The 24404-nt window shown below is 43.5% G+C and overlaps 1 protein-coding gene across 2 annotated transcripts in view; it reads right to left on the bottom strand.

Annotated features, from left to right (window-relative positions):
- Window positions 1–23692, bottom strand: part of GDA (guanine deaminase) — a 76422-nt gene extending 52730 nt beyond the window's left edge. Inside the window, exon 1 of one of the 2 annotated variants that reach the window (XM_049647084.1) lies at window positions 23008–23692. In XM_049647084.1, coding sequence (XP_049503041.1) covers window positions 23008–23130 — 123 coding nt within the window. In that variant the 5' untranslated portion in view covers window positions 23131–23692. The remainder of the gene's footprint in view (window positions 1–23007) is intronic. The other variant, XM_049647024.1, reaches the window with a different exon arrangement.
- Window positions 23693–24404: the final 712 nt, after the last annotated feature.

Here is a 24404-nt window from a genome sequence, read left to right as displayed (position 1 = left end):
CAGGAGATCATGATTTAGGCCCATCAAGAGTTGGACACTTAAACCAACTGAGCCACCCAGGCACCCCTCTCATTGATTCTTAAGATTACTTTGCATGATTTCAGTTTTCACAGTGGTTTTTTTCAGTCTTTCCCTATTGTGCCAAGTGAGGACTGCCTTGTCCCGTCCTTCTAAATTTAGCTTAGGGTACAGAACTAGTTGCTGGTTTGCAGTTGTGGAGGGATGAACTGAATTGAGATGTTTTCAGGAAGGTGACCAGAAGGTGCAAAAACCCTGAAATCAAAACGTGAGGGGAAATTCTGAGTGGAGCTGACAGTATTTTCTCTTAAGAAGAAAGAAATCAAGATTACCCTGGTTGCAGATAATGGACACACCATCACATAAATGTGCCACTCTAGAGCAGCAGAAGTAGTTTCAATATTGGAATGTTCAGCAGAAGAGTTGTCAATTTCATGAATAGAATAAACTTCTAACGATTGAAAATGGGTATAAATGGAATTCACTGACTCATAACGTAGTGAACTTCTCATAGCTGGAAGTGCTAAGCAGAGGCTGACTGACCATCTGTTAGGTTTGTTGTAGCAGAAATTAATTTCTACACAGGGTGAGAGGGGGAGCTCCCTCCACAACTCAGATTCCAAACATCCATGTGGTGGCTCTAAAACATGTCCACAGATTCTTCAGTGCTCCTCTCTGTCAAAAGGTGGAGTCTAGTTCCCTTCCCCAACCTTGTAGTGGACCAAACTTAGTGCTGTGCTTGGAATGAAGCACTCATGATGCTATGTGACTTCTAACGCTAGCTCAGAAAAGAATAGCTTCCACCTGGCTCTCTCACTCTTGCATTATTATTCTGGGGGAAGCCTCCCATCATGCCTTGAGGATACTCAAGCAGTCCTGGGAAAAGCACTTGTGGGGAAATACCACAGGTTGCTGCCAACCACTGTAAGCACCAGCTTATAGTAATGCAAATAAACTTAAAACTTGGAAGTGGATCCTTCAGCCCCGGTCAAGCCTTCAGTCATGGCCAACATCTTCACTGAAGCTCCATGAGAGATGCTTAGCCTGAGCCTCTCAGCTAAACTTCTCCTGAACCCCTGAGGCAAAGGAACTGCGAGGATAGTAAGTTGTTTTAAGCCTCTACATTTGAGGTAATTTGTTACACAGCAATAGTCACCCAATATAATCCGTTTTGATCTGAACACTAAGGGCACAATGCAGTCTTGAGAAGCCTACTCACACAGCCTTTTTTTTTTATGTCACTTTTCTTTTAATAGATCCAAACCACAATTTCCAAAAATTAGCTCCTATCATTGAAAGATAAGTGATTATACAATGGTAATCTGTTGTAAAAGTACACAGCAGAGAAAGATTCTAAAATGAATTCCTCCCACTCTCCCTGATTATTACCCTACATTCAAATCTGCTGCAAAAGACTAATGCAGACCTCACCAATAGGCCTTAAAGTTCTCTTTAATAGGCATGAAGTCCTTCAACAAGTTCATCTCTCGGTTGCCAATGGTCAGTGAAACAAGTCCTGAGCCTTTCGACTTTTCATATATAAAGGGACCACCTCTTTTAATATGGCACCATCTGCTCAACCAAACTTAAAGGTCCAACCCAGACTTCTACAAACTCCAGACCCATATATTTGACATTTTCCTTGATATCTCATGAGTATTTCTCACAAAGCACTTCAAAGTCAACATGTTCAAACTGGAATCCATAATCTTATTCCCAAACTTCGTTAGTCCCTTTCCAGGATTCCTGTTCTGGAGAACAACACCGCATCAATTCACGGTATATTGTAGAAAGTTTTGCCACATCTCTCTCTTATCCTTTGCTTAAAACCTCAATGGCTTCCCACTGCATTTAAGATTGAGAAAAGTTTATAACGTGATCTACAGGGCCTTGAGTGGTTTGCACCTATGTGCCTTCCTAGCCTAATTCAATTTCAGCTTAATCCCATGTCTTGCTCCTCACTTCCCTTGCCCTCTCTGCTCCACCATATTGATCCCATTTAGATCCTGTAGGCACCCTACTCTCGCCACCATGGGGCCTTTACACATGACCTTCCTTCTGCATAAACACCTTACTCTATTTTTGCCCAATTAACCCTACTCATATTTCCTATTTAAGTTTAGCTGTCTTTCCTTAGGATGCCTTTCCAGACTACCTCAAATTCTTCATCCCCATCCCCAATGAATGATTCTCAAAGCACCAGGCACCTTCTCTTTGTGGAAAAACATTGTGGTTAAATGTACAAAATCTAGAACCAGGCTGCCTGAACTAGATTCTTTGCTGTCGTGTGAACTTCAACAATTTAGTTAAACTCTCTGTGCCTCTTTTCTCATCTATTAAGTGGGGATAATAGGGGCACCTGGGTGGCTCAGTCGGTTGGGTGTCCAACTCTCAATTTTAGCTCAGGTCGGGATTTCGAGGTTTATGAGATGGAGCCTTGTGTCGGGCTCTGCACTGACGGTGTGGGGCCTGCTTTGGATTCTCTCTCTCCCCCTCTCTCTCTCTACCTCTATCCATGCTGGTGTGTGTGCACTCTCTCTCTCTCTCTTTCTCAAAATAAATAAATAAACATTAAAAAAATAAAGTGGGGGGGGCACTTGGGTGGCTCAGTCAGTTAAGTGTCCGCCTTCAGTTCAGGTCATGATCTCGCAGTTTGTGAGTTCGAGCCCCGCATCAGGCTCTGTGCTGACAGCTTGGAGCCTGGAGCCTGCTTCGGATTCTGTGTCTCCTTCTCTCTCTGCCCATCCCCTACTTGTGCTCTGTCTCTCTCTATCAAAAATAAATAAATGTAAAAAAAAAATTAAAAAAATAAAGTGGGGATAATAGTTGTAAACACTTTGTGACAACTAAATAAGACAATATACAGAAATGGTCAGTATGGTGGCTGACACATCACAGACATTATATAAGTCTGAGTTACTATTTGATTACAGTTGCAATTTCACAATCTCACATGTATTCATAACTAATGTTTTATTTATATCTGTCTTTATCATTAAATGGCAATCTCACAAGGGTGGAGATGTTCATTTTTACTCATTGTCATACTTCCATTTCTGGCCACAGTCTTAGTACATCAGAGGTGTTTAATGGACACTGGATGAATAAATGCATGTCCTAGACTCTGGAGAACCTTAAAATGTCATATTAAAGAGTTTAGACTTTATTCTCTGGAAGTTTTTTTTTTTAAACAAGAGTCAGGTGAAAATTAATGGAACAATGATTGTAAGGTAAGTTGGGAGGACAGTTTAGTGACAGGAAGAAGCTTTCGTCACCCATTTGAATGGTTCATTTTGGTGAAGGCAATGGCCAGTGCAGAGAGTAGCAGAATGTGGGCAGAATGTTAAGGAAGAACACTCACAACTTGGTAGTATACTGGATGTGGAAGGAATGGCTGAGGATGTGTATACACACACACACACACACACACACACACACACACACACACATATATGTGTGTGTGTGTGTGTGTGTGTGTATACATATACATACACACACACACATACACACACACACACACACACACACACATCTCTGAATGAGAGAATGAGGAAAGAAGGATAGAACTATGGAAGGCCATGAGGAGATAAGGGTTTGTGAGTGGAGACGAGAGATGAGGTGGGGGGGGCAGGACTTGTAGACAGAGCTGTCCAACAGCAGGTGTGGACACAGGACTGAAGTTCTGGAGGTGGCCAGGTCTGGAGACAGGGACCGGAGTCATCTGTGCGGAGGTGAGTGTGAACTCCACACAAGAGGATGACATATCTAGGAAAGAGCCATATCTGGATGAAAAGGCTGATGGAGGAAGCCTAGGGTTTGCAGCTGATTTGATGAGTCCAGAAGGGTGAGAGGAGCCAGGAAAACAATTGTAAGAGGTAAAGCCAGAGAGACAGAACTGGGGAGAAATGACATGGAAGCTCATTCCCACCCACTCTTGAAGAATTCAGCTGAAGGGCCAACCACTAACTCGGTGACCTATGCCCTCAGGTTAAACAGGGCATTCCTTTGGCACTGGTTGCATGCGTCTGCTAACACCACTGTGGTAGGCTCAATGAAGAGCTCAAGGATTCCAGGTGAGGCCATGCTGGTGGCTGCAGCAGATGGCTGGGGTTGGACAGGTGGAAGGTGTAGGAGATCACGTTACCCACATCCCCTGACCCCAGGAGGGGAGAGGGGCTGGAGGTGAAAAAAAAACCACACTGGTGGCTGATGATTTAATTAACCCTGCCTACATAATGGAGCCTCCACAAAACCTCAGAAGGATGAGGTTCAGAAAAGTGTAAGACCGGGGAACAGGTGGACATGTGGGGAAAGCTCCATGACATTTCCCATGCCTTGTCCTATATATCTCTTCCTTCTGGCTGTTCCTGAGTTGTATCCTCTTATAATAAACCACTAATCTAGTAAGTGAATAAATAAATAAGTAAGTAAGTAAGTAAGTAAGTTTCCATTTCCTTCCTCGTTTCCAGAACAGAGAAAACACCTCAGCAGAAAGCAAAAGAGAAGGTTGGCAAGAAGTAGGCAATCGGGAGTCACACGCCCTGAGTTCACACCCCAGCAAAACAGATAAAATCGTTTACATGCTCATCTACATAGAATGCTTAAGTACATCCTGGCCCATCTCTACAATGCAAAATTATGGACGACTAAGATGTGCCAGTTTATGTGCTAATAGGAAAGGTCGTCCAAGACAAAGCGTTAAACCGTACATTTAGTTACTACCATTTGCCAGGGAAAAACGACTACATGTAAATATTTTCAAGTGTAAGCTATATACATTCGTTTGTATGTGTTCTATACTATCTCCAGAAAAGTACGTAAGACATTGGTAACAGACATTGGTTGCCTGTTGGAAGGGGTGATACCATGTCTAGGCTACAGGAACAAGGAAAGGAACTTACCAGCAACTACATCTCCTTTTGTGCAGTGAGAACTTCCTATCATGTGCATGGATTTATTTTAGGTAGATATTTTTTTAATCCCAGTTCCAACATTCATCAGCTGTGCGACGCTGGCAACTCATTACTTAATCCCACTAGACCTTGTTTCCTCACTCATAAAATGAGAATAAAACAACTACCTTCCTCATAAAGTGGCTGTAGGCATTAGCTGAGATAGCACATGTGCAAATGCTCGAAAGAATGCCTGAGAGCGCCTGGGTGGCTGAGTCAGTTCAGCGCCGACTTCAGCTCAGGTCATGATCTCACAGTTCGTGGGTTTGAGCCCCATGTCAGGCTCGGTGTGAACAGCTCGAGTCTGGAGGCTTCTTTGGATGCTGTGTCTCCCTCTCTTTCTGCCCCTCCCTTGCTCACGCTCTGTCTGTCTCTCTCTCTCTCAAAAATAAAATAAACATTAAAACAATTTTTTTTTAAAGAATGCCTGGCATAAAGTTAGCATTCAGTAACATCTACGATACCTGTTTCCATAAATATGGTGGGCAAGATACTGTAAAGAGCCTTCAGTTACAAAATAATGATATGCTGCACAAGACTTCTTAGGTAGAACTTTCAGGACACAGGGAAAGCATCGACGCTTTTCAAAAGGAGGCTCTAGGCAGAAAGAGGAGCAGTGAGCAGTGAGCATTGAGCTCAGACGAAATGCACGGTAGTCCCTGTAGTCCCTAGCTCGCAAAAGAAGAAAATAAAAGTCCTTTCTGGAAGAACACATCCTGGAACCATTTCACAGAAAAGGAAGAAAGACCCACAATGAGTGCTGACTAGCCCATGATCACACGATCCTTTGAATAACAGAATCCCTTCTCTAGTTCAGGTATGCCAACTTCCAGACTAATACGTTTTCCCAGAAGATTTACTTTATAAAATCCCTTTTACACACAGCTCCACAATGATACAGTTATTAAGGTCTGGAAAAGATCTGCACTGGATGAAGGCAATGATGAGCTTTATTTTTCTCTCAGTTTTTATATATATTCCTCACCGCTTGCTGCATACGTTATGTAGTTCTAGGAGAGTCACTTTTTGCCAACTAGAATTCTGTCTTTACAATTATTATATGCAAATCCCCTCCCCCACTCCTGAGCTCCTGCAACCAGTTCGCTCCAAGAGCTCAGGGAAAATTGTGTGTTTTCATGAACACTGCATCATTAGTCAAACCTGTGGGTCTAATCCAAGTTTCCTGTTGTATTTTTATGGCAGCCATAGAATGGTATTTGATGCCATATTCCCTAAGTTTAAAGGGGCAAAGGCTTTATGCTTGATTTACAATTCTCTCCTCATCCCATTTGGTCACTGGATGGGACACAGGTGTAAAAAAATACCAGAGAGCGCCCCCTCCTGGAGGCTCAGATGTAGGGCACCATTACCTGCTCTCAGAGCTGGAGGATACATTTTTTTAAACGACTCTTTTTTTCTACCCAAAATGGCAAAATTGATAACGTATTTTTGTCGGTTTTCCATTTGTCACGTTAATTACAAAGCCTTTCCCAGTTCCCCTGGAAAACCAAATGTTTTTCAATTTCTAGCCTCTTTGGTTGTTGTTGTTTACTGTTGGTTTGTTAATCAGATTGACTGCATATTGAAAGTTGGATGAGAACAGAAAGGCAAAATTTTGGTTGGTTGTTTCTGCCAAGACTTCCTACAGCTATTCCAAGGTTTGATTTATAAAGCCCACTTACAAAGTCTATATAAATGTGTAACAAAATCATGGTGGCCATCCAGGCAGCATGCATTCACAGCTGCTAACTTAAAGTCAAATCAGGGCTCTATTTCCAAAAGAGTAGATTTAAAAAGATAAAATCTGAGTCTGACAAGAAGCATTTCATGTGACTTAATATTCTCTCCCTCCCTGCTTCTCTGTGTTCTCTTCATAGTATCTCTAAATGCACTTGACATTAGATTTCACACAACCAACATGGGAACTGCCTGCTTAACTCCACAAACTTAACTCCTGAGACTAATAAAAGAAACTCAGAACAGGCCCAGCTATTGGTTTTACAAATTCCTCTCCTGTGTGAAGATGTATGCCAGCCATGAACTGTTACTAGGTTACTTTTCACCACTGCCAAAGCCAACCTAGGAGGTCCTAAAGCTCTAACATGTAACAACATAATAGTGTTATTGAAAACCTGATTAAGAATTAGCAAATTGTTGATCTTGGAAAGGACACATAATTGCTTCAGGTTTACTGACAAATTGTCAGAATGCCTTAGGAGTTTTGTGTTGCAAGACAAAAAGACAAAAGCAAACAAAAATTTTGTAACAGTAACTGACTACTATATCCTAAGGCTTCCATATACCCCCAAACATCTGAGTAACAATAAAGCGTTTAACTTCTCCCATGCCAGAGCTGCTAAAGGTATAGACTTTAGAACTAGACCATGTGGCTTTAAATCCTGACTCCACTAGTTATCAGCTATGTGACCTTGAACAACGCACTTAAATTGTTGCTGACTCAAGTTTCCTCATCTGCAAAATGGAGACACAATGGTACTTAATTCACAGTGTTGTTGCAATGATTGAGTTAGTATACATAAAAGACTTAGACCAGTGGCTGAAACATAAGATGTGCTACACAGGGGCTCCTGGGTGGCTTAGTCGGTTAAGTGTCCGACTCTTGATCTCAGCTCAGGTCTTGATCTCAGGGTCTTGAGTTCAAGCCCTGCATTGGGCTCCCTGCTGGTCTACTTAAAAAACAAAAAAGTGCTATGCAATCTTTTGCCTGTATTAGAAACAATCACTTTCTTATTTATTCATTCCTCAAATATTTGCCGAGAACTACTTTGATAGCACATCTTCATTTGCCCATGTACATTCTCAAGAACATTATACCATTTTATTAAAAATGCCAAATTTGGGTTTTTTCCAACTACTTCTTGAGAGTTACCGCATATATAACAAGGATGAGAAATCTCGCTGAGGCACCGGTGCGGGCGAACCGGTTGGGCTTGTGGGCTTACCAAGTGATACTGACCAACATGCTGACATCAGCTTCTGGGATTCGGTCCTAAACCCCCACAAAATGAGAAGCAGCCATCTGTGAAAGTCACACCCGTGCACATCAAGAGCTTGTGACAGAGTACATGCCAATCAAATCATGGAACACAGAGGTTGGGGGAAGCTGCTTAAAATATTTTTCTTGGCCTACCTTTTGTCGTGTTCGGTAATGCATTTCAACTGATAACAATTCAAGGCAGCATATACTGTTGAAATGTACCTCATATGCCCATCAAACTGCTAAGGATATATACATCAGATATATACATATCAGATATACGTAGAAGAAATAATCCTCACCTTTCAAGAGTTCATATTCTAGGGGCACCTAGTTGGTTTAGTGTCCCACTCTTGGTTTCAGGTCAGGTCATGAACTCACGGCTTGTGAGTTCGAGTCCCAATCCAGCTCTGTGCTGAGAGCTCAGAGCCTAAAGCTTGCTTTGGATTCTGTCTCTCTCTCTCTCTCTCTCTCTCTCTCTCTCTCTGCCCCTCCCCTGCTCATGCTCTTTCTCTCTCAAAAGTAAGTTAACATCAAAAGAACGAAAAAAAAAAGTTTATATTCTAGCTGGGGAAATAAAATTTAAGTGCATATAGGAAACCGAGAACCGTGCACGGTGGCATATTTATAAAGTCCAAACTGGCATTACAGACTGAGCTGAGAAAACTCAAGAGAAGGGAGAAATCAGTGAGGACTAGAGAAATGAGTTTGCTTTTTGGAGGAGGTGATGGATAAGGTATACATACATATGGGAGAATGAGAGGTAAGGGTATTTGGGGTGTGGACAAAATGATGGCGAAGCCCAAAGGCATGACTAAATGTAAACTGATGTGGGTTTATATTACTATTTGTCACTTCATTTTGTTTCCATATCCTTTCATCTTACTGCCTTCTTACTCTACCTGCCCAATGCTTTGGCATTTTGGAAGCACCCAATCCTTTCTAGGTTACATGTGTAATTCTCCTTATTCTAATTTCAATTGACATAAATCTAGCGTAAGCCTTCTTGTTTTTCTCCTGCTTCCTACTTGATTATCTGGACAGAGAAAGAAAAAAAAAAAAACCAGAACGATTATACAAGCCTGTGTTCAAACATGTATAGATTGCAATTCTCCTTAATATGAGTCATTCAGGAGTTGTTTTTCTCAGCTGGATTAAATCTCCTTTTCAAAGTCATCCACCAGGAGGGATGGAAGGGGAGAGGTTTTTCTCAGTTCCCTTAGAGAAAGTCCAAAAATGCTTTCCTGCAAACTTGACTGCATTTTTAAATAAAGGAAACATCTGGCTTTATGGTCTTTTCTAGTTTTATTTATTTATTTTTGTTTTAATTTCAAAAAAAATCTCAAACTCAAGGAAAAATTATGCCTTTCCTGTTAGATCTTAATAAAATGAAAACAGTTTCGCTGCTGGCATCCTGTACTATAAAACAAAAATACTGACCGAATACCAGGAATTCTGGTGACGCTGAGACGGTAAGTAACATTTCTGAGATAAGAGTGCAAAATGATTATTAAGAAGGCTGCAACCACATCTAAGCACTGGCACATACATGTTTGCAAATGTCTTGATATCCACTCAAACACTGGCGAGCGGGAGATACCAACATGCTTATATAATGTTACAAGTGGCACATTTGTATAAAAAGTCCTCAGGTAACCTAAGAATTGGGAGAATAAAACATACATAATTTATTTGTATTTTATTACTATTAAAGGCACTACCTTATTTTTCTCAGAGGATAAACAAAAGTATTGCACATTTATCTTCTCAAAAGAGTGGTCTATGACCACTGTCTTCATTTTCTTATCTTCCACCCATTCCAAAACCCAAATGAAGCTGATTGCCATCTTCTCTATAGCCAAATAAGTTTTCTTTCTTTTTTTCTTTTTTGTTTATTTATTTATTTTGAGAGAGACAGAGACCACCCAAGTTGGGGAGGAGCAGAGAGAGAGAGAATCCCAAGCAGGCTCTGAGCTGCCAGCACAGAGCCAGGTGTGGGGCTCGAACTCATGAAACCACAAGATCATGACCTGGGCTGAAACCAAGAGTCAGATGCTTGACTGACCAAGTCACCCAGGCGCCCCCTTCCCCAAATAAGTCTTCTTAAGGTCGCCAATAACCTCAGGTTGCTAAATCCATTGGACATGTTCCCAGTATTATTCCTCTTCCTCCTACCATTCAATGACATGTACCATCTGTTCTATTCCCTCCTTCTTTTTTTTTCTTTAATGTTTATTTGTTTCTGAGAGAGAGACAGACAGACAGACAGACCACAGGCAGGGGAGAGGCAGAGAGAGAGGGAGTCACAGAATCCGAAGCAGGCTCCAGACTCAGAGCTGTCAGCACAGAGCCTGACATGGGGCTTGAACCCATGAACCGTGAGATCGTGACCTGAGCCCAAGTCCAACACTTAACCAACTGAGCCACCCAGGCACCCCCCTCCTTCTTGAAGTTGTCCCCCATCCTTTTTTTCCTATTACACCACATTCCCGGGGTTATCCTCTGACCTTTGGGTTGCCCTTCTCATCTCACTCAGTCTTTTACTCCAAACTCAACCACCGAGGTTAATATAGTTCCTGTTCTTTTCTCAAACTTTATTCCACATTTTATATCTCCCACTCAGATATCTCCTCTGATATTCAGACCTGCCAGCCACCCCCTACTTGGCATCTCCACATGGATGTCACAAGGGGGCCTCAACTCAGCATGACCAGAAAAGACCTCTGAATCTGCCCTCCCCAGGTGGATCTCTTCTTCTGTTCCCTCAACCAGTGATGGCCAACACATCCATTCAGTTGTAGAAGCCTGAAATACAGGGGAAGCTTGTCCCTAGCCCTCTTTAGCCAAACGGTCACCACACCTCATTGATTTCTGCCTCCCTATTGTCTCACACATCTGCCCATTTCTCTCCAACTCTATCACCACCTACTTGCCCTGTTCCACAGTCCAGTCTGTTTTCCTATAATTATTACTCTGCAATTATTGTTTATATATTTTTTTAAATGCAAATCTGATCTGCCTTCCTCTCTGTAACATTCTTCACTGGTTTCCCATTGTACTGCCTTTGGGATAAACAAAAAAGCCTATTATCACCTGACACGTATCTCCCTGGCTTCATCTATTTCCACCAACCCCTCCCCTCCACCTCCACCCTCCACAGCATCAGTTTCCAGTTGTTTCCCCCTACTGGGTCTTTGCATAGGCCTTTCCTCTTTCTCTGACGAATTACCTCCCATGCAACCTTCAAACTCAAATGTTGCTTCCTTAGGGTTGCATTCTTGAAGCCTCTCTTCACAATAAGCCAAGTCCTCTGGTTTCACACCTCCTTAGTGCTCTGCATTTTTCTTTCTTAGAAATTATATACTTTTCCATGCTCGTGTGGTTATTGACTCTGAACGCAAATAAGGCAGAACCTGCATCTGTTTTGCTCATTGTTTTGTCCCTAACCCCTTGAAGCCTTTGTTCTTTCTTCTTCAGCTACCAATTCTTATGAGCTCCAAGCATCCTAGCTACACAGGACTGTGAGTCCACACCAGGCTGGATCTTGAGGAGATTCATGTGCTCACACTGACCCGAGGACCTAGAGTGGCTTCTCTCTGTGTTTTATACTTAAAACAAAAACAAAAACAAACAAACAAAAACAACAGGTTAAGGCATACATGAGACCCTTCTACACATGGCAGGGGAAAAACAACCTCTAGGTTAAATAGTATGGAGGAGGGGCACCTGGGTGCCTCAGTTGGTTAAGTGTCCTACTTCGGCTCAGGTCGTGATCTCACGGTTTATGGGTTCAAGCCCCGTGATGGGCTCTGTGCTAACAGCTTGGAGCCTGAAGCCTGCTTCAGATTCTGTGTGTCCCTCTCTCTCTCTGCCCCTCACCCCCTCTCAAAACAAAACAAAACAAAACAAAACATTAAAAGAAATAAATAAATAGTATGGGTGAAAAACTTTGCCCCATCTATGCATCCCCCCAAAATAGCGTAGAGAGCATAGCAGACCATTCTGTCCTTTCACTCAGAAGCATTTACTGAATGGCGATTTTGTGCTAAAGCAGTAAGTACTATGAGGGCAGGAGACGGATAATAAGAGTTATTATTCATGGAGGGCCTAGCATGTTCCAGGACTGTAAATTGTAAGTGGCAATTTAAAAGCAATATTTTCAGTAAATTACCATTTTATGAAGACGTGAACACTTAACAAATCATAATATAAAACCAAAGGGAATAAGCAGTCCTATATAATCTACATTATTCCGAATCCTTCACATGGTTCGAGCTAAAGGCATTTGAGAATTTTATGAGGTCTCAGAGTTCCAATTAAACTCTACTTTTCCAGGTTCTTAATTATTCACTAGGACATGAAACTAATTACAACCCCCAGTGGCCAAATACGTTGTATCAAGCATCTAGCTTAGAAAAACCCAGAGTTCTTGTTCAAACAATTGGTTGTTTGGAAGATATTTTTAGCTAGCTGTACATTTCGCTGACTCCTCAAGTGAACTTTTCCATCCTGGTTATCATGTGGTGAAAAAATCCAAACACCATTTATTTATCCAACAAATAGTCATCTGAGTGCTTACCATATGCTAACAGCTGTGGATACAAAAGTGGAAAAGTAGAAAGAAAGAAAGAAAGAAAGAAAGAAAGAAAGAAAGAAAGAGAAAGAAAGAAAGAAAGGGGAAGGGAAGGGGAGGGGAGGGGAGGGAAGGGAAGGGAGGGAAAGGGAAGGGAAGGGAAGGGAAGGGAAGGGAAGGGAGGGGAGGGGAGGGGAGGGGAGGGGAGGGGAAAGGAAGGGAAGGGAAGGGAAGGGAAGGGAAGGGAAGGAAAGGGAAGGAAAAGAAAGGGAAGGAAAGGGAAGGGAAGGGAAGGAAAAGAAAGGGAAGGGAAGGAAAGGAAAGGGGAGGGGAGGGAAGGGAAGGGAAGGGAAGGAAAGGAAAGGGAAGGGAAGGAAAGGGAAGGGAAGGAAAGGAAAGGGAAGGGAAGGAAAGGGAAGGGAAGGAAAGGGAAGGGAAGGAAAAGAAAGGGAAGGAAAGGAAAGGGAAGGAAAGGAAAGGGAAGGGAAGGAAAGGGAAGGAAAGGAAAGGGAAGGGAAGGAAAAGAAAGGGAAGGGAAGGAAAGGAAAGGGAAGGAAAGGGAAGGAAAAGAAAGGGAAGGGAAGGAAAAGAAAGGGAAGGGAAGGAAAGGGAAGGAAAAGAAAGGGAAGGGAAGGAAAAGAAAGGGAAGGGAAGGAAAGGAAAGAGAAGGGAAGGAAAGGAAAGGAGGAAGAAAGAAAGAAAGACAGTCATAGTCCCTGCCTTCAAGGTGAGGTTATGGGGGAGATTCAAGAAAAAAAGTAAGAGATGTAAGGAGGTGCCAAACAAAAAGGGGGACAAAATGGGCTTAGCTATTCCTGAGAACAGGAGGACTAGAGTGATAACCAACCAAATGGGTAAACTTTGGAAACATTAAGCTAAGTGAAAAAAGTCGGGCACAAAAGGTCACATACTGTATGTGTGCATTTATTTGAAGCATCTGGGATATGCAAATCTAGAGAGAGAAAGCAAATTAGTGGTTGCTGAGGGGGGGAGGGGAAGAATAGGGGGTGGCTGCTACATGGTTCATGCTGCAAACATATTCTGGAACTAGGTAATGGTAATGGTTGTACTGTGACTGTAATAAAGGACACTGAAGTGCACACGTTAAAATGGTAAATATTATATTAAATTATAAAAGTAAAATGAAAACGAAAAACTAACACTGTGAAAAGCTAGAATGTGCAACATAAAAATTCTCCTCCACGTCCCTAACTCTCCGCTCCTACTCTACAAAAGTAAATATTATTTTTGGTTCTCAATTTTATATATTTTTAACGTTTATTTATTTATTTTTAAGAGAGAGAGAGTGCGTGTGTGTTTGTGGATGAGGGGAGGAGAGAAAAGGAGACAGGAAACCCCAAGCGGGCTCCGCGTCCCCAATGCGGGGCTCGATCCTGCAAACTGTGAGATCACGATCTGAGCTGAAATCAAGAGTTGGACACTTGGGGCGCCTGGGTGGCTCAGTCAGTTAAGCGTCCAACTTCGGCTCAGGTCTTGATCTCACAGTTGTGAGTTTGAGCCCTACATTGGGCTCTGAGCTGACAACTAGAGGCCTAAGGGTCTGCTTCAGATTCTGCGTCTGCCTCTCTCTCTCTCTTTCTCTCTCTCATTTGAAAATAAATAAACATTAAAAAAAAAAGAGTCGGTCACTTAACAGATGGAGCCACCCAGGTGCTCCATTTTGGCTCTTAATTTTAATATTGCCTTCCAGAAATGTGTTTTATAAGTGTGTTTATAAGGGTATAGGTGCATGGAGAGGTTGTATGATCACATGATACACTTTTTCTGCCCACGTAAGCCTTTGGGGAACAGCAGGCCTTTAAAATTCCTAGGAAGCCTAGAAGAACTTACTTGTAATTAGAACTACAGTATCATTGCTTTAGCCTTCAAAGATTTTTTTTAACTCGTGAACCAATAGCTTGTCGATAAATTGAGATCCGCGCAATCGAGTTTTCAAGTGGGGTTTTAACTGAGAAAGGTTCATTCAGTCAAAATAATTCTTCAAAACCCAGTAATAGGCTGGGAAGAGCAAGAGGTCTGTGGCTATAGGAACCGGTGTTCTGCGGGTGCCAACCTGAGCGGGGACAATAGGGAAAGAAAAGATGCAAAGGGTATTTGTTGTGAAATGGTCTCAGGTAACAGTGCATGAATAACTTATTCATGGGAGGAAAAAAATCTTCATTTCACAAGCAGAAGCACTGAATACAAGGGTCAAAAGATTTTGAAAACTGGATCTCCATTAGAAGTTAAATTTGAAGTTAATGTAGCTTATCTTTTAGAATTAATAAAGTAGTATAATAAAGTCAACTAAAAAAAAGTCTTCACAAAGGAAAAGAGTATGGCTTTTTAGACAGTAGGAAACAATGTCAGTCAGAATCATGCATGAGGTAAGAGATGATCAACCTTGGAAAATGATTACAGAGAAATTCCATGAACAGAAAACACTACAGAACCAGAGAGTGGCAAACTCCAGTCACACTCAACAGCATTGCTTCAAAGCCTCAAAGAAGAAGTCCAATTGTGCTTTTAAAAAATCTCTCCAGGGGCACATCAGTTAAGCATCCGACTTCGGCTCAGGTCAGGTCATGATCTCACAGCTCGTGAGTTTGAGCTCTGTGTTGGGCTCTGTGCTGACAGCTCAGAGACTGGAGCCTACTTTGGATTCTGTGTCTCCCTCTCTCTCTGCCCCTCCCCTGCTCACACTCTGTCTCTCTCTCTCAAAAATAAATAAACATTAAAAAAAAATCTCTCTGGGATATAGTCTTACCGTTGTTAGAATGGCTGGAGACAAAAAGACAAGAAATAATAAGTGTTGGCAAGGATATGGAGAAAAAGGAAGCTCATGCACTGTTGGTAGGAATGTAAACTGATGCAGCCACTGTGAAAGACAGTATGGAGGTTCTTCAAAAAATTAAAAATAGAACTACCATATGACCCAGTAATTCTACTACTGTGTATTTACCCAAAGAAAAGAAAAACACTCATTTGAAAAAGGTATCTGCACCCCTATGTTTACTGCAGCATTATTCACAATAGCCAAGATAGGGAAGCAACCCGCGTATCCATCGATAGATCAATGGATAAACACACACAAAGGAATATTACTCAGCCATAAAAAGAGAATGAGATCTTGCTGTTTGTGACAACATGGATGGACCTAGAGGGTATTATGTTAAGTGAAATGAGTCAGAAAAAGACAAATGCCATATGATTTCACTTGTACGTGGAACCTAAAAAAACCAAAATGAATGAATAAAAAAAAAAAGGCAGAAATGGACACATAAATACCAAGAACAAATTGATGGTCGCCAGAGGGCAGAAGGTAGGGGAATGCACAAAATGGGTGAAGGGGGGTGGGAGATCCAGGCTTCTAGTTATGGAATGAGTAAGTCATGGAGATAGAAGGTACAGTATAGGGAAGAGAGTCAGTGGTACTATAATAGCATCGTATGGTGAGTGTTGGTGAGCATAGCACAAAGTATGGGGTCATGGAATCACTATGCTGTACATCTGAAATTAATGTAACACTGAGTATCAACTATACTTCAATTTGAAAAAAAAATCTCTCTGGAGCTATAAATGTCTTTTTCACTCATCACGCATGACTGTCTTCGTACTACACACCACATTCAACACATTTTACACACACACTACACAACACATTCAATAGACCTAATTTGCATTCAAACGATAAGTCAATGTTGAGGGGCCCTAAGGACAATAGGGTTTCAGCCCTTCTCATGACAGGAGGCAGGAGGGACTCCTTGAAAGAGCACAGACCTTGAAATCAGTCATGAGTGTGAATCTTGGCTTTGCCACTAACTTGCTGTGGCCGCAGCTGAGACAGACAATTCTCTGAGCCTCCCTTCTTCATTTGTAAAGCACAGATGATGAAGCAAAAAAAGGACGATGATGATGCGGTCTCATCTCAGAATTGCTAACGTACAAAGAATCTTCCAGAGTCTGACAAACAGTATGACTTAATAAATGTTACCTTCTCTCCAGTTCACCTCCCATTTGTAAAAGAAGTTCACACTAGCGCAGTGAGTGAGGACGTTCTATAAAGCTAAGCATAATGAAAGGCAAAAATGAAATAATTACTTTACCGAAAGAAAAGATAAGAACAGTGGCCAATATTTATTGTGCAATTGCTATGTGCCAAGTACTTTACACACTCTGTCTTATCTGCCTCACCACTCCTTCAGGGTGCTATTATTGTCCACAATTTATACATGAGGTGCCAAGGCTTAGATATGTTAGAAAATTCATCCAGGTAAGAGGCAGAGTTGGGGTCTGAATACACATAGTCTGACTCCAGAAGCCATGCTCCTCACCACCAGAAAAACACTGGTGTCAGTATATATGCCAACTTTTGTGGGAGAACAAAGGGTAATTTATTGCAACTGCAGGAGGATGGCCAGGGCAACTTTTGAGAAGAAGAAGAAGACATCAGAACTGGGCCTTGAAGGAAGAGCAAGATTTTATTTTGACAGAGGTGGAGTGAAAAGGGGGATATAAAAAGGAGGACTATTCCGGGCTGTGAGATTGGCACCCACAAAGGAGGCATAAAAGAACACGATGTGCTGGGGAACAGTGAGAAGTTGGCAGGGATAGACATCCCTGAGCTCATGGATACCTCGTGGTGTAAACGAGTCCTGGAAATCCCCCTCCCATTTGCCAGGGAGAAACACGGAGCAGGAGGAAGTATTTGTTAGAAAAGCAGGGTGGGGTCAAATAATGTCATCCCTAGAATGTCGATCAGGAACATTTGGATCTCAGAGACAACACAGAGCCGACGGTAGTGGTATGAGAGGCGATACGTGATGCTAGCCATGCTCCAAGGAAGTAGCCTTCGGGGATGTGGAGAGCATTGATGAGAGAAACGGGCAAACCTTGCCCTGCCCTTGTGAAATTGATAACCTGGTGGTACACTGACATGACCCATCAGAACTTGAACTAATCAGGGGGTGGAGAGAAGGCTTCCCTTAGTGTCAAGTGACATTTAAATTGTGATCTAAAGGAGGAGTAGGCATTAAATAGACATCGGAATGCAGAAGAGCAAACAGCTAGGAGGCTCCTGTATTAGTTTTGCAAGAGAAAGTGGAAGGCTGGACAAGGTCAATGATAATGGACAGGGCGCATACAAAGATACCCCAGAGGAAAACAAGCTGGTCTGGACTAAGGATCTGGGTGCCTGGAAAGACACTGACATTTTGGGCCAACAAGGAGAAGACAGAAATGGGGAAAAGGAAAAGGCAGTGAGCAGTCCTTTGAAATAATACGATTTTTTGGAAAAAAAGCAGTGCCGTAGTTAGAGGTGCCCTGGGCTGCAATTAACAGATGTGTAGACCAAAAAAAAGCCATTTCATTATCCCGCAGAAGTCTGAGGGCAGTAGGCGGAGGGCAGTTCCCGGGACAGTTAACTATCCAATGATGTTATTCATGTATGTATTCGATGATGTTCAAAGACAGACCAGGTAAGTGTCTCTGAAATCCTCTAAAGCTCTTCCTCATCGTCTCAAACAAGGGCAGCAGTTTCACTCTTCACATGAGAACATCCAAAAAAGGAAGAACTCTTCCCACATTTACGAGGGAGAAAAATATTTCCCAGAAGCCCCTTAGCCAATTTCTTGCATGTCAGAATGTCAACACTGGCCACCCTTCAACACCAGGAAACTGGAAAAGTAAGTATCGCACCACACCTTTTAATAGAGTCACACATATCTCTCTAACCATATCATCAAGTCCATTTGACCCGACCTAAGTTGACACCAATCCTGTCCACCTCTCTCCACCTCCACTGCTGATAACCACTGATGTTTACTGGGCATATGCTACGTCCAAGGCGGTATTCTATGCACCTGACAATTAGTAATTCACGTAAGCCCTCCAACAACCGTATGAGGGGGGGTTACGCTAGTTATTTTATACATGAGGAAACTGGAAAGCAGAAATGTTCAGTAACTTCATCAGATGCACATAGTTAGGTACTCTTAACAGTTCATCTCTTACCAGAAACTAATTTAACATTGTGTATCAACTATACTCATATCTTTTTTTTTTAATTTTTTTTTAATTTTTTTTTCAACGTTTTTTATTTATTTTTGGGACAGAGAGAGACAGAGCATGAACGGGGGAGGGGCAGAGAGAGAGGGAGACACAGAATCGGAAACAGGCTCCAGGCTCCGAGCCATCAGTCCAGAGCCTGACGCGGGGCTCGAACTCACGGACCGCGAGATCGTGACCTGGCTGAAGTCGGACGCTTAACCGACTGCGCCACCCAGGCGCCCCTTTTTTAATTTTTTTAATGTTTATTTATTTTTTTGAGAGAGAGATTGGCCGAGCATGAGCATGGGAGGGGCAGAGAGAGAGAGAGAGAGAGAGGAAGACACAGAATCTGAAGCAGGCTCCAGGCGTTCATATCTTAATTGACACAATGCACTGCCTCTCTCTTCTGAACCACATCCATTTCACCTAAACTACTGCAGCAGGCTCCTATCTGATCCCCTTGCCTGCACTTGACTCCTCTCCAATGCATTCTCTTTTTTTTATATTTATTTATTTTGAAAAAAGTGAAAGAGAGTGAGCTGGGGAGGGTCAGAGAGAGAGAGAGAACCCCAAGCAGGCTTTGCTCTGTCAGCACAGAGCCTGGAGCCTGCTTCGGATTCTGTGTTGCCTCCTCTCTCTGCCCCTCCCATGCTCATGCTCTGTCTCTCTCTGTCTCTGAATAATAAATAAATGTTAAGAAGAAAAAAAAAATTAAAAAGTGTACAATTTGATGATGGCAAATCTGTGTCCCTGCCCTCCAACTCCCTATGCACTCCGAGACCTTGCCCTGCCTATCTCTCCTGCCTTATCTTGAGTTATCCTTCTCCTAGAACTTTGGACTCTAACCACATCGATGCATTCATTCTTTTCTACCCCAGGGTCTTTGCACAGGCTGCTCCCTCCCTATCTCCAATGCCTCCTGCCCTACCTATTTAATTTCTACTCATCCTTTAGGTCACAATTTAAATGTCACTTGACACTAAGGAAAGCCTTCTCTCCACTCCCTGATTAGTTCAAGTTCTGATGGGTCATAGCAGTCTGTTAATATATCACTATGTTATCAATTTCACAAGGGCAGGACAAGGTTTGCATGTTTCTCTCATCAACGTGTTGTCAGCAACGAGTCCAGTCTTTGGTTCAGGAGTCAGTCCACTTTTATTACAGGTACACGTCTAAGCTTTGTTGCTTAAAAGTGCAAGTCCTTTGAGGCTGAGGACTATGCCTCACAGAGGCGGCTTGCTCTAGTGAAGAGAATATGGCTTTGGCCCTGCTAATTCAAAATCCAGCTATGCCACCATCTCTGAAAGCATGTTTTCTCAAGTCTCAACTTCCCCATCTGTAATGGGAATAATGACACAGTAATATACTAAATACAATGTGCTGGCACGCCTGGCGACAAATGCCATGTAGATCTTTCTTCCCAGGTGCATCTTTGTGTCCCAGTGGGCCAATGACATGAGCTGGGATGCTGCACAGTGGAAATGTGGTGACCTCCCCACGTCCCACATAGTGCATCACAGGCCATGGTTTTCTTCTCCACCTGCTGGTCTGCACGATGCCATCATGTGGAAATATGCAAAAATGCTACAGTGAGCCAGAGGTTAAGGGTTTGCTAGGAGCAGAGGGAAGGAAGGTAACAAAATGAACATGGCATGTGTTAAGTACCCACTAAGCACCGGGCATTTTCATATATTATCTCATTTAATACTTAGTAAAAGAAAACCTGAGTCTACAAGTGAGGAAATTGAGGCTCAGACAGATTAAGTGCCTCCTTCATGGTCTCAGAGCAAGTAAGTGGTGGAGACCAAACTTGAACCCAAGTCTGGTTTCTCCATACGACTTGCTCCCAGGGTAGTACCTCCAAAATGATTCTCTTCCTCGCTCTTGCTTCCAGGTAAGTGTGCATTAAAAAGGCCCCGGGCATCTTTTCGCTACGTTTAAAGTCAACCCGCCCCTGTTCTATGTGGGAAGAATCAGATAATTTGGTACAACTGGAGCACACAGCATCTCAAGATTAATTGAATATTTGCAAATAAATTATACATGCAGGAGTCTTTCTTTTAAAAAGCTACATGTCACTTGAGTTAACTCTGAATTCAAAATGCCCAATACTAAGATGTTGACGAGAGATTTTTTTAAATTAATGTAATTTTCAATGAGCTTTACTTAATGAATTAAAAGTAGTTAGTCATTACCATGCTCTAAGTCCTAAATGAAGTTACAGAAAATGAGAGATGAGGTCTAGAAGGAAGAGAGAGAAGGAGAGGAAGTCATGTCCCTTCTATCTGACAAGCTACCCCAGACCTGGGCTTGAAACGGAGAACTAGGTCCCAAGACCCTCTACAACTGGTCCCATCACACACCCTATACCCTTGTTTACCCCAAATCCACCCACAACCTGCATCCGAATGCCCTGGGACCTTTGCTGGAATGCCATTTCCTGGGGGCCACTCCAGATTCACCTTCTCTGGAGTGAGAATGACCCCCAGGAACCAGCACTTAAACACCCCTACACGTTTCTGATCATCCCAAGGTTTGTGAACAGCTTTAGGAGCTCAGTAAAAATGTAAACATCCCAATGACACCACACACTTATTTATTTTATGGGGAGATAATCTTGTGGAAGAACCTTGACATTTTTTAAATGAACATTATCCCAGCAGCTACAAAGGCAAAGCAGCCCCATTTTCAAAATGGAGGAAGTCAAATCTTGGAATATATATGGCACATTCTTCCCTTACACGCAGTCTGCAGCCAACTGCCTTACAGCTAGAAGAGCAAATCGACAGTTACCAGTTCGGACATTTCATAAGGCACTCGATTAACTCACCTTTGTATTCAATTCCTAGCTATTTTATTTTGTGGAGGAATGGCATTTTTCTAAATTTATAACTTCAGTATGCTCTCGCTGAGGAATAGACTTCCTGACTGAACTGCTAATTGCATGTTCGGGACACTCTTTCCTTCTTCTTCTCTAAAACCCCCAGAAAAGGTAATTTTTTTTTTTAGGTGAATTACTTCCTTTTCTTACTACGCGCTACCCGGTGAAGGCAGTCTTCAAACCTACCCTCTTGTCTGCTATCTTCCCAAGTAAAATTCTAGATATGGGAAGGTGATTTTTAAATAGAAACCCAAGAGATGAACAGCTCCTGGTGATTAGGGAAACACCTCTGATCTCTCCCCAGAGTAGTGGTCGCTGTTGCTTTACTTCTTGGGATTAGCCCCAAGTCTAAGGGTTCCCTGAAACTTGAGGGTCAAATGCACCAGGCAATAATGTATCACTCTCGGTGGGGGTGGGGGGGACATTATTAAAGCCTCCCCATTTGGGGGAGCTCTGCGAGTTCCATCACCTTGGAAACACAACAGCAGTCTCCCTGAATACACACAGAGAGAATCATTTTTAAGCATCATAAGAAAACAGGGTTCAGTTATCCCCAAACGTAAGAGTCACGATTCAAAACTGTCACTGACTCGGAAGCGTCTCGGGTCCAGGAATGGTATCTTCAAGCTGACAAGTCACAAATAGGTGTACTTTTGCTAACCAGACTAGTAGTTGAGGAAAAGCCCACCCTCGTCTTTATTTTTTTTTCTGCCAAAAATGGAATGGCTTCCACTTACCAAACTAGCCAAGCCACTGCTGATGCAGTCACCACCCCCAGCCCCGTGCGTCCAGCCCGGTGCGTATGAACAGTAAATATCAGACATCAAGTTACCTAGGTCGTTTGTAGAAATCCCGATTTGGGGAAAAGAAGTACAGAAGACACACTCATAGAGGACATTTTGAGCCTTAAAACGCAACTGCTTGCTTTGATGCAAATGGCTATGGGGTGGGGGGCAGGGTAGGGAGGACGTGGTTAATTTCGCTCTGACTACCTTTCTAGCATTGTAAGTCATCTCGCTGGCATCGTTGGTATATTGTCTGTTGAGCAATCAAGTGAATGAAATCAGTTGTTTGCTTATTCTATGCACTGAAAGGGCTAAACAACACTAACCAAGTGACTCCCTCGTCTGTTATTTCTTTCACAATAAATTCAATGAAATGTACGGAGCGCCTAGCCTGTGCGAGGCACTATGCCAGGCGCCAAAGACACAAAGATGAATGAAGCAAGGTTCAGGTTTATTAGTGATTTCTTAATACTTGCGAGGGCACAGCCTCGCTCCCCCTTCCACCGCAGCCTGGACGGCTGTCTAACCAATCGTGGGTGTGAGTACTCCACAGCTCCCAGCTTCTGGGAACGTGTTACTCCCAGGCCAGCCCACGAACCTAGCCCCAGGGCTCTTGTGGTGTTCCCCAAGAGTCAAACAGTCAAGTTCAACTCTGGAGCCGAGGCTCTCGCTCCGCAGCGCAAGGTGCCAGACTGTTTCCACCTGTCCGCGCGCGCGCCCGTCGGGGTTCGCCAGACCCCGCGCCCGCTTACTTTGCCGCTGTCGCTCACGCCGAGGAGGTGGTCCCGTAGCACCTCCATGGGGTTAGTCCAGGTGGAGTGGATGAATGTCCCTCGGAAGATGTGCGCCAGGGGCGGCATCGGGGCGGCGCACATGTCAGCGGCAGAGCGCAGCGCGGGGTTCGCGAGCCGAGGAGGGCGCACCGGGCGGAGGTGCCAGGAGGGGTCCCTGCAACTGCGGGTGGCTGCCGAGTGCACCTGCTTGGGCCTCCTTCTGCCCCCGCTTTCCTGGGCGATCGCCTGCCCCCTGCAGGCCGCGCCCAGGGGCGGGTTCCGTGCCTCCTCGATGCCAATAGGATTTTCCTCCTGTGACTTGGCTCCGCACTCCCTTGGGGTGTGGTCTTTCTCTCCTCCCCTGTGTTAGTTTTTGATCTGTTAACTCTTTGAGTTTCCAAATTCACAGCCTACATCGCAGTTCTTTCAACCTGGGGTGGCTGAGTCACCAACCCAGGTGGGGAGGGAAAGAAAGGAAGGGGCAGAAGGAGCGGACGTTTCCAGCTTTGCACCTCCGTCGGTCGCTAAATTCGCCACTGCTCCGCGTCCCCCAGCCTCCTCCACCTGTCTTTTTTGGCACACTTCGCGTTGCGCCTGCCTGCTCTCTCTGCCCTTTAAACTTCGGGCTGCTTGTGACCAAACCCTGTACCTCTTCAACCTGTAGCACTTTCAAAGTCTGAACAGTCCCAGTTCAGGAACAGGTGGAAAGGTCCGCTAGAACTGCCTGTCTTACGGATCAGTTTTGTTTTCAGTTTCTGGGGATGCAGTATTTGTCCTAACCTGGTGTTCCGGAAGCATCCCTCAACAGAATTGCTGAGGGCCCCGCCAACAAAGGTTGATCTGTATCCCCAAATCCCTCTCTTTTTCCTTGAGTCCAGTGTTTTGGCGCTTGTGACCATCCACAAACAATTCCAGTTCCAGTCTTTCTCACACCTAAAACAAATGCATTTCTTTGATTTAATTCCAGTTGTACGGGGGGGGGGGGGGGGGGCTTGGGATTAAGTACTCAGGCCAAGTGGCTAGGAATGGCACTGTGGCATAGCTTGATGGAAAGAGCACTGGACTAGGAATCAAGAGACGATGGTCAAGGCAGTGAGCCTCGGCCTCTTTATCTTCATTTGTGAAAACTGAACTCGGAAGGGGTGGTTGTTAAGACCACCTCCGGGTCAGCATTCCTTCCTTGCAATGCGTTCACAAAATCATTTACTAAATTCCTCCAGGGAGACCAACTGGTTTCCACTCAGGGCCACACACACTCTGCTCCTTCTGCCCTTAAGGCCGCCTGCGGATCTTCACCGTGACCGACCCTCTCATCACTGGTTTGCCTCAAATGTAGCTCCAGAGTAATCTTCCCAGCTGGCAAACGAGCAGCAGCG

This window comes from Panthera uncia, chromosome D4 (genome assembly GCF_023721935.1).
Source record: "Panthera uncia isolate 11264 chromosome D4, Puncia_PCG_1.0, whole genome shotgun sequence".
Taxonomy (NCBI): Eukaryota; Metazoa; Chordata; class Mammalia; order Carnivora; family Felidae; genus Panthera; species Panthera uncia.
This window is presented reverse-complemented; position numbering and strand designations above follow the sequence as displayed.